The sequence below is a fragment of the Sinohyriopsis cumingii genome, chromosome 15 (genome assembly GCF_028554795.1).
Source record: "Sinohyriopsis cumingii isolate HCF-2022 chromosome 15, ASM2855479v2, whole genome shotgun sequence".
NCBI classification, from domain to species: Eukaryota; Metazoa; Mollusca; class Bivalvia; order Unionida; family Unionidae; genus Sinohyriopsis; species Sinohyriopsis cumingii.
This window is the reverse complement of record NC_142975.1, coordinates 121,282,975-121,299,909: the sequence shown is the minus strand read 5'-3', so window position 1 is coordinate 121,299,909 and position 16,935 is coordinate 121,282,975. Positions and strand designations below refer to the sequence as shown.

Genomic DNA, 16,935 nt, shown 5'->3' with positions numbered 1-16,935 from the left:
AATGAAGAAGCGGAGTCGTCGGACGAAGACGACAATGATATTATTAACTTTATCACCGACGTTGGCGATGCGCCATCCATAGATGATCTTGATGGTAGTATTAACAATCTCTTAGTATACGATGATGTGATGATAGACAAACAATTAAATCCAGCTCGGATATTTTCTCGAGGCAGATACAAAAACACAGATATTATATATGTTACTCATCGATATGTGCAAAAACCTAAAGTGATCAGAGATAAACGCAATCGTCTGGTTGTTTTAATGGAGTCGATACCCACACACTAGAAACATCCACAAGACATGGTTTTCAGGGGACATGGATACGATTAAGTTAAAAAAATATCTTCTCGCATGTGCAAGCTACTCCACACGGATTTATTACGAAAAATATACTTGATCCTAAGTCGCGATATCGATTAGGTCACGATACAATATTTGGTTGAGATACCTGACCGCGTTTTTTTACACACACATGGGGGGACCGAGGTAGATATATTTGACACACAAAAAAGTAACGGCTAGAAGCCTCAGTTACGCTTGTAGTTTTTTATCCTCCGTGACAAGCTTTATTTCCCTCTGAAATTCTGGCCCGTTCGCCCTTCTCGCTTTAGCATGATTGACGCTAATATTTTTTCACACTCCGTAGGAAGCTTTTGTTTGGTCTGGTTTGTTTCAGATTAGCCACTGTGGCAGCAATACTAGATGCAATAATGGCACAAAATAGGTCACCATTTTAGCGAAAACCTCATTTTGATATCACCATCCATTCAAGAGAATTAGTGAAGGAGTAGGAGTAGCTTCATTTCGATCTAAAATTTTGGTCTGTTCACCCAACCCAACCTCCCAACCCCGCTGCTAAAACTCTTATTGCTCAAGAATATCAGAGACGTTTCCAACACTCAATAAATGGTCTTATTTTTAAATCCTGGAAATTATTTTCAGGCAGTAGATCATCAATGCCTTCGAGGGACTCTTGCTTAATTCCGTTTCTGAATAATCAGGCACTCATGTAATCGGTATTCCGAAACAGTTCCATTATAACGTACAAATCTAATGACATCTAGTGGGACCTCGGTCTCAATTTCAATAAATCATAAGTCTGAGACTTCGGTCTCGATTTCAATAAATCTAAGTCTTAGACCTCTGTCTCAATTTTAATAAATTACAATAACTGTAAACATCCTGGAATATTTTTTATCTTATTTGGTATTTGTATGTACGAAAAACAAGCTGCGATATGGTAAAGATTTTGAGATACTAAGATTCAAAATTACAAGTCTATTCTAAGCCGTCTGATTCCAACAATTGATGTTCCATTGTATTTTACAGCATATTGTTTTGATGACTCTTAAGTTAAAATATTTTAATGTTTTAAATCGAAATACATTGTAATCTATAATTGTGTAGGTCATGAGACAACGAGCTCAGCCATCTACTGGGGAATTTACGCTCTCGGAAAATACCCTTCGGTACAAGAGAAAGTGTACGAAGAAATTGCATCTATTATGGGAGAGAAAGCGACACTTGATTGGTAAGGAAAGTGCAATTCCTTTCATAATCCTGTCATACCAACGTCCTCCCACCATAAAAAAATAAAAATAAATAAAACATAAAATAGCCCACTAACTAGATGAAATGTAATCTAATAAAAGATCGAAGTAAGCTAACTTTAAAAAAAGGCGAAATTGCAAATAAACCGTTCAGTATTCAAAACATTTGGGTCACGGAAGTTAATCATTGGTGGTAACTTTTCGCTAGCTTCATTAACATGTACTCCGGGAGAGACGTGTCTTCTAAGAGATTCTGATATTCTGAACAACATCATAGATCTACAAATGCCAAATACAAAATATGGCTAATTTATAATTTCTTAGGGGTTACTGAATTACTGAATTTTTAATCATATATGACTGTATGTATGTATGTCTCTCTCTTTCTCTCATATATATATATATATATATATATATATATATATATATATATATATATATATATATATATATATATATATTGACAAAGGCAAATCAATTTATGTGAACAATTGAAGGTGAAGGTAAACGTTCAAATATCATAACTCGCATGAAAAACCACTGTGTGTTCTTTTATAAGGGACGGCTTGCAGCAACTGCGGTACCTGAACTTGGTGATCAAGGAAAACATGCGGATGTTCAGCACAGTACCACTGATTACTCGTCGGTTAGATGTGCCTACCGTGGTGGAGGGTGTTAAGCTCCCAGCAGGGTCCCGTATTGACATCAATATTGACGCCGTCAATCATCGTCCGGATATATGGCACGACCCCATGGTAAGGACGAGATGGAGGTGGAGGGTATGGAAGGGTGACATATTAGACATATTAGATTTCCCAGCTTTGGTTGATAGTGATAGTCATCTGTTGACGTGTTTAGCCATCACATGGTGGCCGCAGGGCGAACTGTATGGTAAGGGGAAATGATATTGGATGGAAGATGACAAAAAGGAAGGGGAGGAGGGTGCTGGAGGGATCATGCTTAGTTTTGGGGAGGGGTAACCGTGGTGAACTTTACTTAAGTTCTTTGTGACTGCTCCGGTGGCCTAGTGGTTAGAGCGTCCGCCTCGGATGCGGGAGGTTGTGGGTTCGATTCGATTCCAGGCCGAGTCATACCAAATATTATAATAACCAAAATGATGCCATTTAATCTCCCATCTAGGCTTACTAACAGCTGGTTACCGCTCCGGTGGCCTAGTGGTTAGAGCATCAGCCACAGATGCGGGAGATAGCGGGTTCGAACCCAGGCTGAGTCATACCAAAAATGGTACTAACAGCTACCTCGCTTGGCACTCAGCATTAAGAGGTTAGTGTTAGTACTGGTCAGCCTGGTGTCAGGATAATGTGGGACATTATGCTATATGTCTGCAGCATGATACCCAAGTGCTAGACATCACTATAACTGCCACACTGCAGACATCGTAGCGATATTACTGAAAAATTGTTAAAAGCTACATTAAAAATCGAAATCTCAAACGCACACACACACACACACACACACACACACACACTACAGATGTAGATCAGAAATATTTTGTGCACCATACATTATGCGATTTTGTTAAGTTTAATGATACGATCAGCATTTGTTTTAAGCTGCCACAGTTTATGCATTCCTTCACGATACCATTATTGATATTATCAGCTGTTATTTGCTGCTACTATATTGCCCTTCATGATCTTTTTGAAATGGTCTCGCAGTGTAGAAGAAACAATACTATAAACAAAACAAAGTACATGTACAATGAATATTTCCCTTGATTGCATTGAAATTGTCAGACATAAACACTGAATGAATTTGAACTCCATTCTTATAATATTAACAACATAACTAATAAAGAAGTAAATCTTGTCAGACAGATAGAGCTTTAATTACGTAATAATCGCGCGCACACACACACACACACAAACACACACACACACACACACACACACACACACTGCTGTCTGGCTTTTCTGCGCATCTAAGATTTCCTTCACCAGTATTGGTACAAAACGCTTACCGAATGTGACCAATTTACGAAAATAAATTACTGCAGTGCTTACCATTTGAAAAGCGGCAGTTGTCACCAGAGCATTCTGTTCAAAATAATACTAATTTTGGACAAATGAGCAACTACCCCGGTGTTTTAATGACTCGCGATATCATTTTATTCTGCGCATGGCTTTGAAAAGATGAAATGTTAATACGCCGGGCAATGACAGTGAAACAAATTCCTTTGAACTATTTATGCTTACATTTCAGCGGGGGTGGGGGTGGGGGGGAGGGGCTAGTGGCCATGTGGTCTAAAGAGAACACCGTTACGGATTATTACCATCTCGCCTCTGTCTGCGTGTGTTCGAGTCTTGGGTTCGGCCAATGTGGGTATGTGAGAAAGGTTGCCAGTACCTTCTCGTGGGCTGGTGGTTCTTTCCTGGGTTTTCCCTCCACTGTTTATACTGTGCTGAAAAATGGTTTTAAACCCTATAACAACAGCGTTTCAGCCCAAACACTTGGTCAGGTGTATAGATAGTTTTATGATATTCAACGTAGTAATACCACTAAATGACAAGAGGTATTAAGCGAACTTAACAGCTGTCGTAAAAAAAAAATAGTTTATGTTCAACATTTTATAAATAGAAGAACAATACTGAATACAGAGGCGTAGCTATGATATTTTGCGCCCGGGGACGAACTATAAAATTGGCGCCCCAGCCCCCTCCCCGTTTAATCACATTTTTGAATATTACCCTTGTTTACTTATTATAATGTAACGTTGTAAGCCTCATTTTGGCGTCCCTGTACCTTGGCGCCCGGGGACATATGTACCCCCTGACCCCCCCCCCCCCAGCTACGCCTTTGACTGAATATGATGTAATGTGTTTACAACGTCTCGTGGTTGGAAAAAATTTACTACAGAATTTAGAAACAGGCTATAAAGAGGGAATTCCGTTCGAGTGGCAACTTGGATAGCAGACAATAAAGTTGGCGTGGGACAACTTTTTGCAAAATAAGAAACCCGGATTAAGATGCAGTATTATTCTATGGTAATAATTTATATCTTTTCAATAATGTATTAATTTAATGATTCTAAAGGTTTTTCTGGGAGATAAGAATCTCATGGAGCGGGTCTTCATATTGACATTTAGAAATCACATTTTCATACACATTTAGAATAGAAATGTCGGATATTTTTGTACACTTTATGATATCACTTTCCTATACATTTACGTGTATTTCAAGGACTATAGACCTGAAAGGTTTGAAGAAGCGAAAATAGAAGACCCATACAGTTACATTCCATTCTCCATGGGATCAAGGTATAATTGACTGTATATGTTTGTGTATGTAGTTTACTATTTTTCGAGAAAAAAACCCAACAATTGTCACCATTTAAGTTTTTAAAAGTCCACAAGGGTTTATTCAAACAACAAGAACATTCCAAAATCAGTTTTGATGTCTCGAGTAGACTTTGGGAGAGTTATGCATTAAAACTCTTCTTGTTCGGGTATATAGCTGTGTATTATGGTATAACGACACGCCTGCTTTGTACTGTCTCAATGATGTCAAATGAAATGTATGTATATAATTGTGTATTAGGGTTTAACGGCACATGTGCTATGTATTGTCTCAATGGTGCCCAATGCAATGTATGTATATAGCTGTGTATCACGTACTCTGTATTGTTTCAATTAACGGCATGTCTGATCAGTACTGTCTCAATGGTGGCGTTTAAAGATTGCATGTAGCTATGTATTATGGTTTAAAGCCGCGTTTACACAATACTGTCTCAATGGTGCCAATTAAAAATATGTATGAAGTGATGTATTTGGGTTGAAGGGCACCTGTGCTTTACTGCCTCTAGAGCCGATTAAAGCATATAGGTTATGCATGCATTAAAATTTAACGTCAGGTCAGCCTTATGTGTTTACTAAAATGAACGGTCACGGTCAAACTATTTTCTGGCAAAGTATCGAGTTCCTAGTAAATAGATCTACATTATTTTGACATATAATGAAATTAAAAAATATGTATATTTTTGAAACTTACAAACAATTAAATCAGATATAAATCAAACGAAATGTACATAACAAGTCTCAAAGAATGGTAGTCAATACACCTGAGATAAACATGTTCCAATGTGGGTAGATTCTGGGAGGGTTTGTACTCTGGCTGTGGTGTACCCTTCAGGAGGTATTAATGGGTAAGGTACGTGTGTCCCATCGCTATCTACACAGTATTTCCTCCTCTTTGCAGTTTTCGTTCTGAATGCCAGATCCCAATGATGGGGTTGTTCTTCTAGCGTTTTTCTGTTTAGTTTTCATTCCAAATAGTTTTCTAAGAAGGAAGAATAGGCCTATTTATGTTATACTGAATGATGTATATGGAATATTCCATTTGGAATTAGGTCATTGCAGGGCAGCTTTGCATGCTTAATCAGCATATTAAAAACAATGGAACTAAGCAGGCAACGTTACAGACTTACTTTACTTGACTGTTTGAACAAATCATATTTATGTGACTGTTTATATTAACGGCTTGTCAAATTTAGCATTTTGCAAGGCTTTTAGTGTGGAAAGTGAATCTGAAAAGATTTAGAAATTTGTTTTTTTTAGAAGTTTCAATGTAGTTAAAATTTTTGAATATAACTGCAGTTTCTGTGTTAAACATGCACGCTTCATGCAGTAACTGGCAGTTTCATCCTGTAACCGGCTGCTTCATCCTGTAACCGGCTGCTTCATCATGTAAATGGCTGCTTCATCAACTAACCGGCTGATTGCTCAGGTAACCGGCTGAATATAGTTCCGTGTGGTGTTGCAGAAAAAGAAGATTACTGGATTAGAGTATTAACTCAGAATTTTTCCTCCACCTTCATTCATTCTTGTCGGTATGTCAGTGTATCTAATTTTCTTTAAAAACCTGGAAGGAAAAAAGAAAAAACTGTTACAGTGATATGCGAACAGAGTGCATTGAATTCCAAACAATGGAGACACTATCCAAAACAATAAGAAATGCTTGGAGATGAGCTTAGGACCGATACGTATTAAATATGATAGAATCATGACATGGAAAGCCGATAAGATAAAAGAACGACATGGAAAGCTTATATGAGAGAAGTATGACATGGAAATCCTATATAAATGAAGGTAGACATGAAAATGCTTTATAATAAAAGTATGATGGAAATTAAACATTAAAAAAGCAGTATTTCAAACCTCTACGTGAAATTCAATTTTATTTCGCCGATATAATTTCAGAAATTGCATAGGGAAGAACTTCGCTTTGAACGAACAGAGGGTGATTCTTGCTCGCATCGTGCAGAGGTATGGAATAAATATTTCTACTACAAATTAATCTTTTGATTTTAACAATCGTACCGTCTGCCTAAACGCTTGATATATGCATTGACAAACCTACACAAAAAACGGACAATTAAATCCTAAATGTTCCAGATCCTGAGAAAGAAAAAAAAGAAAAATAAGCAAATAAAAAAATTAGGATTTTAGTTGTCCGTTTTTGTGTAGGTTTGTCAATGCAAACCTAGATTGAATTTTTCCCCCAGAACTTCTGTTTCAGTATCGTCATTCTTGATTTACTTCATATTTGTACTATTGTTAATGTATTGTGGACACATTCAAATGTGTTTGGTTCAAGCTTGTTTTTTATCACCTATATTGTCGAAGTCATTTACCTGATTCATGGCACGTTTGGTATATTATGCCATTATATATTTATACTTTTTGACTACTACTTATCTCCCTTTGTACTGACCCTTTCTGGAGCAATAGGACCAAAAACATGATGGATACACATTTAAGGTAAAGTATTGTTCATTACTGATATGTCTATAATCCATTTATCAATTAAGGTCTGATATGTCTATAATCCATTTACCAATTAATGTCTGATATGTCTATAATCCATTTACAAATTAATGTCTTGTTTGGAAACTAAAATCATCACATACTGATATTCTCGAAGTATCAGTAATGTATCTCGATTCTGTCCATGGATGGGGTCTCAGTACAACGCATTCTTCTTGTTTACGCCTCTGGGTGGGGCTTATCTGTACCAGTATTGCCTTTAGATTTTGTCCCTGGATGGGTCCATGGGGTCAATAATTTTAATAGTGACACCTGTTTTATTTAAAACGTTTTCATTACTCTTGTTTCCATATCTAATTCACTTCATTTTCAGAATTTAACATCATAAGATACTTGGTCTTTAGGAGAATACTGCTTCTGCTCCTGGGTCATGTTCCTGGGTCATGGGATTAGTATATAGGATGCCTTTTGGTTAAAATTTTGATTCCTCCATTATGCTTTAATTAAATTTGTATACAATATACTATAAGTTCGGAATATAATGTGATCCCACGTTCCATTTTAACCCCAGACTGTGTTGTTTCTTGAGTTATGTCCCTGGATGCGAATAGGGTGTCAAGAAGTAGGACACATTTTCTAAACATTTAAATCCGTTCTCACTCAATCCTCTTGTCATATTTTAGTTAGTATGTTGTATGATTCCATACGTCTCTCTTTCTGTACATCACCGTTGCCTCGGGTTTATCTCCTGGGGTGGGAAATGTGGTCAAGAAGAATGACACCACGTGATTGGTTGTATTATTATTATTATTATTATTATTATTATTAATGCGAATTTGCTTGTGGAGTATAAGCCATCATGTTCTCTCTTGGAATAGCCTTGAAATGTGCAGGTGGGTCAAAATGTTTGACAATTTATTATTTATGGTTGTTTTATTTGGTATCCAGTTTACACCTCTCTGTGGAATGTATAAAGACATCGCATTCTTCCCTTATTCTCGTTGCATTCCTTCGCTTGGGTTCTGCCTGCGGGCCCATGGGGACGAATGGTTATACCCTTTGAGACATGATGGCTTATCTTGTGGACTTATGTATTTCTTAAAGTAAATTTGTTATTTTAGCGCGATTAGATTTTAAAGAACTGTAAGTGTGCATTATTTGTGAACCGATAGTTTCCAATTCGTTGCTAGCCACCAAAGCAGATCCATGTTTATTTCCTTTTCATCCTGGTGTATTAATATCAGAGAATTCAGTAAAATTGCAAAAATCATTAAACTCAGCACTGATATATGTATGGTAAACCACAATCCATAACCCTTGCAGTACTAGTATCTATGTCATAACTCATAACCCTTGCAGTACTGGTATCTGTATTATGATCCCTAACCCACAGTGCTAGTATATATGTCATAACCCATGATCCATGCAGTACTAGTATCTGTTTCATGACCCATAACCCTTGCAGTACTAGTATCTGTATCATGATCCATAACCCATACAGTCCTAGTATCTATGTCATAACCCATGATCCAGGCAGTACTAGTATATGTTTTATGACCCATGACCCACGCAGTACTAGTATCTGTTCCATGACCCATAACCCTTGCAGTACTAGTATCTGTGTCATAAATCATAACCCTTGCAGTACCAGTATTTGTATCATGATCCATAACCCATGCAGTACTAGTATCTGTTTCATGACCCATAACCCATACAGTGCTAGTATCTATGTCATTACCCATGATCCAGGCAGTACTAGTATATGTTTCATGACCCATAATCCATACAGTGCTAGTATATATGTCATAGCCCATGACCCACGCAGTACTAATATCTGTATCATGACCCATAACCCTTGCAGTACTAGTATCTGTTTCATGACCCATAACCCATACAGTGCTAGTATCTATGTCGTAACCCATGATCCAGGCAGTACTAGTATATGTTTCATGACCCATAACCCATACAGTGCTAGTATATATGTCATAGCCCATGATCCATGCTGTACTAGTATCTGTTTCATGACCCATAACCCTTGCAGTACTAGTATCTATGTCATAACTCATAACCCTTGCAGTACCAGTATTTGTATCATGATCCATAACCCATGCAGTACTAGTATCTGTTTCATGACCCATAACCCATAGTGCTAGTATCTATGTTATAACCCATGATCCAGGCAGTACTAGTATATGTTTCATGACCCATAACCCATACAGTGCTAGTATATATGTCATAGCCCATGACCCACGCAGTACTAATATCTGTATCATGACCCATGACCCATGCAGCACTAGTATATATGATAACCATGCGATACTAGTAGGTATAGTATAACCCATAACCCATGCAGTACTAGTATTTATGTCATAACCTGTTACCCAAACAGTACTTACACGTAAGACATTTTGTATGGAAAATATCAATGAGTTTTTTTCTTTTTCTGATTAATACTGCACGACCATGGGAGTGCCAGTATTGAGTTCATAATTTCCCATACAAATGCAGTAACCTTTTCATTATATACTGATTTTCTTATTCTACCTAAGGCTTAATTATTTAAAAAAATACACTACAAGAAAAAAAGTAATTGAATTTATGCTGTATTCTAAAACAAATAGACAATCGTAGATTCTCAAATACGCAATAACAATATGAATGCGCACATAGCACCGCCCAGCGACATTTGAACTTGATCGCGAGGTTGACATCAACTTAAAAATGAGTTGTTGTTTTGAGCAGGAAGGGACGTATTTTGACTTATCTGCAATTGTGTTTTTGTTCTGTCATTGAATGTTTGGAATCATAATGTGGAAAAAATGTGAACTCTTTTTATTGTAATTATCAAAAAGACGCCATGGAATATCATGTTCATTTCATTCTGAGATGAGTGCAGTAAGGTGAATTGCAGTACATTTTTGGAGTATGTAATCAAGTTTTAGAACCCTTGACATAGCTCATGTAATTCAGACTTGCAAAACTAATAAAGTACATTTTGAGGAAATTCTGGATGTAAAACTCTACGTATATTTTTGCCATCAAAAGAAGACACGTTTATGCCTTATCACTTGCATACTATTTGTATCATAACCCATACAGTACTTGTATTTGTATCATAACCCATAACCCATACAATACTGGTATGTGTATCATAACCCATAAAGCATGTAGTACTATTATCTATATCATAACCCATACGGTACTAGTATCTGTATTATACCCCATACATTAATACTATCTATATCATAACCCATACAGTACTAGTATCTGTAGTATAACCCATACAGTACTAGTATATGTATCATAACCCATACATTACTAGTATCTGTATTATACCCCATACAGTACTCGTATCTGTGTCATAACCCATAGCCCATACATTACTACTATCTGTATAATAACCCATGCAGTACTAGTATCTGTATTATACCCCATACAGTACTAGTATCTGTAGTATAACCCATACAGTACTAGTATATGTAGTATAACCCATACATTACTAGTATCTGTATTATACCCCATACAGTACTAGTATCTGTATCATAACCCATAGCCCATACATTACTACTATCTATATCATAACCCATACAGTACTAGTATCTGTATCATAACCCATACAGTACTAGTATATGTATCATAACCCATACATTACTAGTATCTGTATTATACCCCATACAGTACTAGTATCTGTATCATAACCCATAGCCCATACATTACTACTATCTGTATCATAACCCATGCAGTACTAGTATCTGTATCATAACCCATACAGTACTAGTATCTGTATTATACCCCATACAGTACTAGTATCTGTATCATAACCCATACAGTACTAGTATCTGTAGTATAACCCATACAGTACTAGTATATGTAGTATAACCCATACATTACTAGTATCTGTATTATACCCCATACAGTACTAGTATCTGTATCATAACCCATAGCCCATACATTACTACTATCTATATCATAACCCATACAGTACTAGTATCTGTAGTATAACCCATACAGTACTAGTATATGTATCATAACCCATACAGTACTAGTATCTGTATTATACCCCATACAGTACTAGTATCTGTATCATAACCCATACAGTACTAGTATATGTAGTATAACCCATACATTACTAGTATCTGTATCATAACCCATACAGTACTAGTATCTGTATCATAGCCCATACAGTACTAGTATCTGTATCATAACCCATGCAGTACTAGTATCTGTATCATAACCCATACAGTACTAGTATATGTATCATAACCCATACAGTACTAGTATATGTAGTATAACCCATACATTACTAGTATCTGTATCATAACCCATACAGTACTAGTATCTGTATCATAGCCCATACAGTACTAGTATCTGTATCATAACCCATGCAGTACTAGTATCTGTATCATAACCCATGCAGTACTAGTATCTGTATCATAACCCATACAGTACTAGTATATGTAGTATAACCCATACAGTACTAGTATCTGTATCATAACCCATACAGTACTAGTATCTGTATTATACCCCATACAGTACTAGTATCTGTATCATAACCCATAGCCCATACATTACTACTATCTGTATCATAACCCATGCAGTACTAGTATCTGTATTATACCCCATACAGTACTAGTATCTGTATCATAACCCATAGCCCATACATTACTACTATCTGTATCATAACCCATGCAGTACTGTTATCTGCATCATAAACAATAACAAGTATATGTATCATAATCCATTATCTATGAAGTTTTAAAAAAATAATATAAGCTGCTTTAACTTCTGCGCATTATTTTAGGTTCAGAATAAATATCGACCCGACTCATGAAGTGGAGCGTTTGCCGGAACTCATCATGAAGGCAAAAACTGGGATCCGAGTTTTTCTGGAGGAGCGCACAAAGCAGTCGTGATCCATGCAGACCCGATTGTTATTATGTCCGTTTTTGATCCAAGACTTATTTAGTTTTGCAGAGATACTGTATGTCAATTTATTGACTAAATATGTACCTGCTGAATATAAATTATTAGTAAGTATTAGGAGTGTACCTATAAAGGAAATATGCGAGCTTCCTGGCAATTATATACATATAAAGAACTTTGGTTACTGTTTAATGTAATAAAAGACAAAAATGATTTGTATCTTAGAAGTAGAAATGCTTGCTCATATTACATAATATTGTTTGTTTATGGTACAACATGCAAATTCCTTTGGTCATATTAAATAATATTGTTTGCTTATGGTACAACATGCAAATTCCTTTGGTCATATTAAATAATATTGTTTGCTTATGGTACAACATGCAAATTCCTTTGGTCATATTAAATAATATTGTTTGCTTATGGTACAACATGCAAATTCCTTTGGTCATATTAAATAATATTGTTTGCTTATGGTACAACATGCAAATTCCTTTGGTAATATTAAATAATATTGTTTGCTTATGGTACAGCATGCAAATTCCTTTGGTCATATTAAATAATATTGTTTGCTTATGGTACAACATGCATATTATGGTTCATATTAAATATTAGTTTTTGCTTATGATACAATCTACACATTTCTTTGTTCATACTAACAAATATTTTGTGCTTATGGTACAACATATATATTTTTGGGTCATATTAAATAATATTGTTTGCTTAAGGTATAATACGCATATTTATTTTGTCAAATTAAATAATATGGTTTGTTTATAGCACAATTGTTTGCTTATGGTACAACAAACATATTTCTTTGGTCATATTTAAGGACGGACGGTCTAGTTAGATATACCAAACATAACTGTTGACGACTTTTATACGTAAAGAATTTACCTATCTTAGAAATAATGAATACAAAATGTGTCGTCATTTAACTACCGCTTTATGACTGCTTAATTTAGATAAGATGGCGACTTAGTAACATAAATCATTGTTGAAATTCTTTATTCTGACCCGTGATAAATGAAAATGAAGAAAAGAATATTAAATAACGTCTTGTAAAGCGAAATTTACAATATTTAATCATCTGTGAAGAATAATTTCTTGGTTTTAGTAATATCATAAAATGCACTTCCTACGTTCAAGTAGTTCTTACTATGATTATAATTAGTCCGAGGGCTGCAATAAAGGAAGAGGATGCGAAAAGGAGCAGAAATTGTTGGAAATATAGACATTTGTTCTTCCAAGAGATTTATTTTTCCATATAGCAAGTAAAATCCGTTGTTTTCAACGTTAAAATAAAATGAACATCCACTGTAAGTGTTTTTATTATTTGGATAAAAGAACGTTTTATTCTATCCATAACGTTAAACAAGTAGACCAACATTAATATTTTACTCGTATCGACGATATTGTAATCATTTTATCATTCAAACTATATAATATCGCCGATTATATTATGTTAAGATTCTAGTTTTCCTACATCAAATGGATATTAAACCTAGGATATATCTCTAACAGATCGATCGATATTCTGACGGTCCAGCACACATTACGTTTTAACAGATGTCGTAATTTCAGTCAATTGATGTCGTTACAAAAGGATGTGTTATATCGTCGTTACAATTTTATTTATGTTGAATATTTTTATATATAGTGATTTATTAAGGCCAAAATACCCATTTAAATTTTGTTCGGGTTGCATTGCAAAAAGTGTCAAACTAAAAGAGCACAGTTTTGCATATTTACGTATAGTACAGGTGCACTTTCAATTCGATGAATAGGATCTACTCTGACTCCTCGGAACAGATGGACATACAACAGTAAAATCCGAATCGAGGGTAGATGTATTTGTGGCACATGTAAGTGTCGCAAAAACACTATCAAATGTCTTAAGTGACATTAACGTACTATGTCCAGCGTAGTCATCAGTAAATATCATATTTGACATTAGTGGTGAGACTTTTTCCAGTAATTCTGAAACTGCGCGACCAGTAAATTGAATAATTTGTAACATTTACTGTCGGTGCTGCAACGTATCGGTCACAAATTGCAAGAATAACTGCCGATCATGTACAGTTTCAACAGTATATGTTCTATTGTTTAAGATATACATTGTTTCATTCCGCAAGATGTTTGTCATCATAACTCCTTCTTTGTGGAGAGGCATGGTGGCTTAATGTTTAGCGTGCCGGTTTCATGACGGAAATGAAGCTGGTTCGAGTTTTTCCATTTTACCAGTCTGGTCAGCTACTGTGGCGTGCCCTTGTCCAAGACGCTTTGCTCTAGTTGCCTCGGTACTAAAACATCCATTGGTGTTGCTGTACCGTTAATGAACAACCAAACCAAATCCTTTGTGGAGATAATGGATTACATCCCTTGTCTATTTTTATTTTATTTTTAGTGCAGATTCATTAGTACGTGTATTCTTAGCTTTCATTCTCGTGCGATATTTGACAGGGATAATTAGGATACATGAATCCATTCATATGTATATCTCTTAATTTATATCCATCTTTATATCTGTCTACCTACTTACCTGCTAATTGATACACCCATCTGTATATCTATCCGACTATCTATCAATACATCTGACTCCCTTTTCGCCTGTCCATATATCTATTATTTCCGTTTCTATTTATATTTTGTCAATTCTTATATGCCTGTCTATTAATATAAGTTCTTTTCAAGAATTTGAATAAGTATAGTGACTGGCAGACTGGAATGTTTAAAAGTCTTCAATACTGACAGACGGATCGACAGCAGCTGCAAAGGTTGAAATTTGTCTTTGTTTTGAATCAATGAGATACATTTAGTCTCATCAGTCGATTTATTTCTCTGTCTGTCTTTCTGTATATCCTATATGTCTTCTTGTTTATCCTATATATCTTCCTGTCTGTTTTCGTGTCAATACTGTCTTCCTGTCTATATATCTGTATTTATGTCAGAACCTGTCTATATATTTTCCTGTCTAGTATGTCTTCCTGTCTATCTATATGTCTTCCTATCTGTCTTCCTGTCTATATGTCATCCTGTCTATCCTATATGTCTTCCTGTCTATCATGTATGTCCTCCTGTCCATCTGTCTTCCCGTCTATCCTAGTTATCGTACCGTCTTTCTTCATGTATATCCTGTCTTTCTGTCTATCTGGTTGCCTTCCTGGCTATCATATCTGTATTCCTGTCTATTATATCTGTCTTCCTGCCTATCCTATATGTCTGTCTTCCAGTCTATCCTATCTATCATCTTGTCTGTTATATCTGTATTCTTGTATATCTGTCTTCCTATCCTATACGTTTTCCTGTCTGTCTGTTTTCCTGTCTATATATTTTCCTGTCAATCCTATCTACCCATCTATCTGTATTCCTGTCTATCCTATCTGTCTTCCTATCTATCCTATCTGTCTTATCTTTGAATGCACACATTTGTCAGCATAATAGTACACATAGTGACTAAACATGATTGTAGTAATGGCATACAAATTGTTTTCTTATGGAATTTATTTTAAAAAATTCTTGTATACACTTGTCAGAAATGGATAAAATAATAAAACATGGCAGCCCGCAAATTTATCTGACCTAAAAAGATAGCAAAAGGAAATACCTGTAACCAGGTTGAACGACGTTGGATATCTCTTAAACCTTGGGTAATTGTTATAATTTTCTTTTTCTATTGCAATCGTTAGATCGGTAAGTGCGAACTTTTAGAGATTCAGAGGGTTTTACTTTTTCCATTGGGACATGGAAGATAATTTTGCCATATGGCCTGTCGTGACAACCAGTATGCGGCTACAGCTCATGTGACACCTGCGTAATCGGCGAATTTCTTTTTTTGCTGCTGTACGCCTCCATTATCCTTTTGGACAATAGTAAACCAACTCCATTATGTAACTGTTGACATTAAATTGCGCGCTTGCAATACTATTTTACCTATCATCGCCAATCTTATTAACCAATTGGTGAATGATTCTCGTATGTTTTATTCTTTATCGAATTCAGCGTGTGAATCAACATGACATCCCCGATATCTCGTTGTTGTAGATCTGGGTTTTTATACGGGACATCATGAATATGGCACGCTTGATCAATCGCATTTACCAGAAAATCGCATTATTTTGGTTGAATTTTTTGTTCAATTTAAATATCAAGGCGAATCCCAGGCCCACAAAAATATATCCTGGATGATGTTTGTCCTCATTATACTTAATCCATGGCGTTCCAGGTATTTTCCCGAGTGATTAGCAATATCGCCACCATGGATCGCTGAGTGATCCAACGTCACAAACTTATATTTTTGTGTGCCGAATTTTAAACATTTACCTGTAAGTGCCGGCGTGTTATTTCTGAACGTAGTTGTTCTCAGAAATTTTGTACCAGTGAGGTCTAGTTGACCAAAAAAAAAATGGCGCTGCTTGTGACAAAGAAATACCATGCTGATTTGGGGATCAATATGTCTTACAGTCAAAGCTACTGTGACTAGATGAGGAAACTTTGTTTTGCACACTAGGAGGAAAATTAAATGCTGGTCAGGCATTTATTGTGCTATATACTTTACGTTTGGTTAAGCAGTAACAAGTAATTGTTCATATGCATTTTGCTGATTTCAAATAATTGCCTTTTAGGCAATCAAAAATACATTGTAATTCTTTCATTTATTGGTGTGGTCACACTCA

At 35.7% G+C, this 16,935-nt stretch overlaps 1 protein-coding gene across 2 annotated transcripts in view; it reads left to right on the top strand.

The window, feature by feature from the left end:
* The window catches only part of LOC149782617 (ultra-long-chain fatty acid omega-hydroxylase-like), a 104,007-nt gene extending 90,425 nt beyond the window's left edge, over positions 1 to 13,582 (top strand). For both annotated transcript variants that reach the window (XM_089934101.1, XM_089934102.1), the window contains exons 9-13: positions 1,414 to 1,537; positions 2,116 to 2,311; positions 4,758 to 4,834; positions 6,773 to 6,838; positions 12,141 to 13,582. In XM_089934101.1, coding sequence (XP_089790227.1) covers positions 1,414 to 1,537; positions 2,116 to 2,311; positions 4,758 to 4,834; positions 6,773 to 6,838; positions 12,141 to 12,252 — 575 coding nt within the window. In that variant the 3' untranslated portion in view covers positions 12,253 to 13,582. The remainder of the gene's footprint in view (positions 1 to 1,413; positions 1,538 to 2,115; positions 2,312 to 4,757; positions 4,835 to 6,772; positions 6,839 to 12,140) is intronic.
* The last annotated feature ends 3,353 nt before the right edge of the window (positions 13,583 to 16,935 follow it).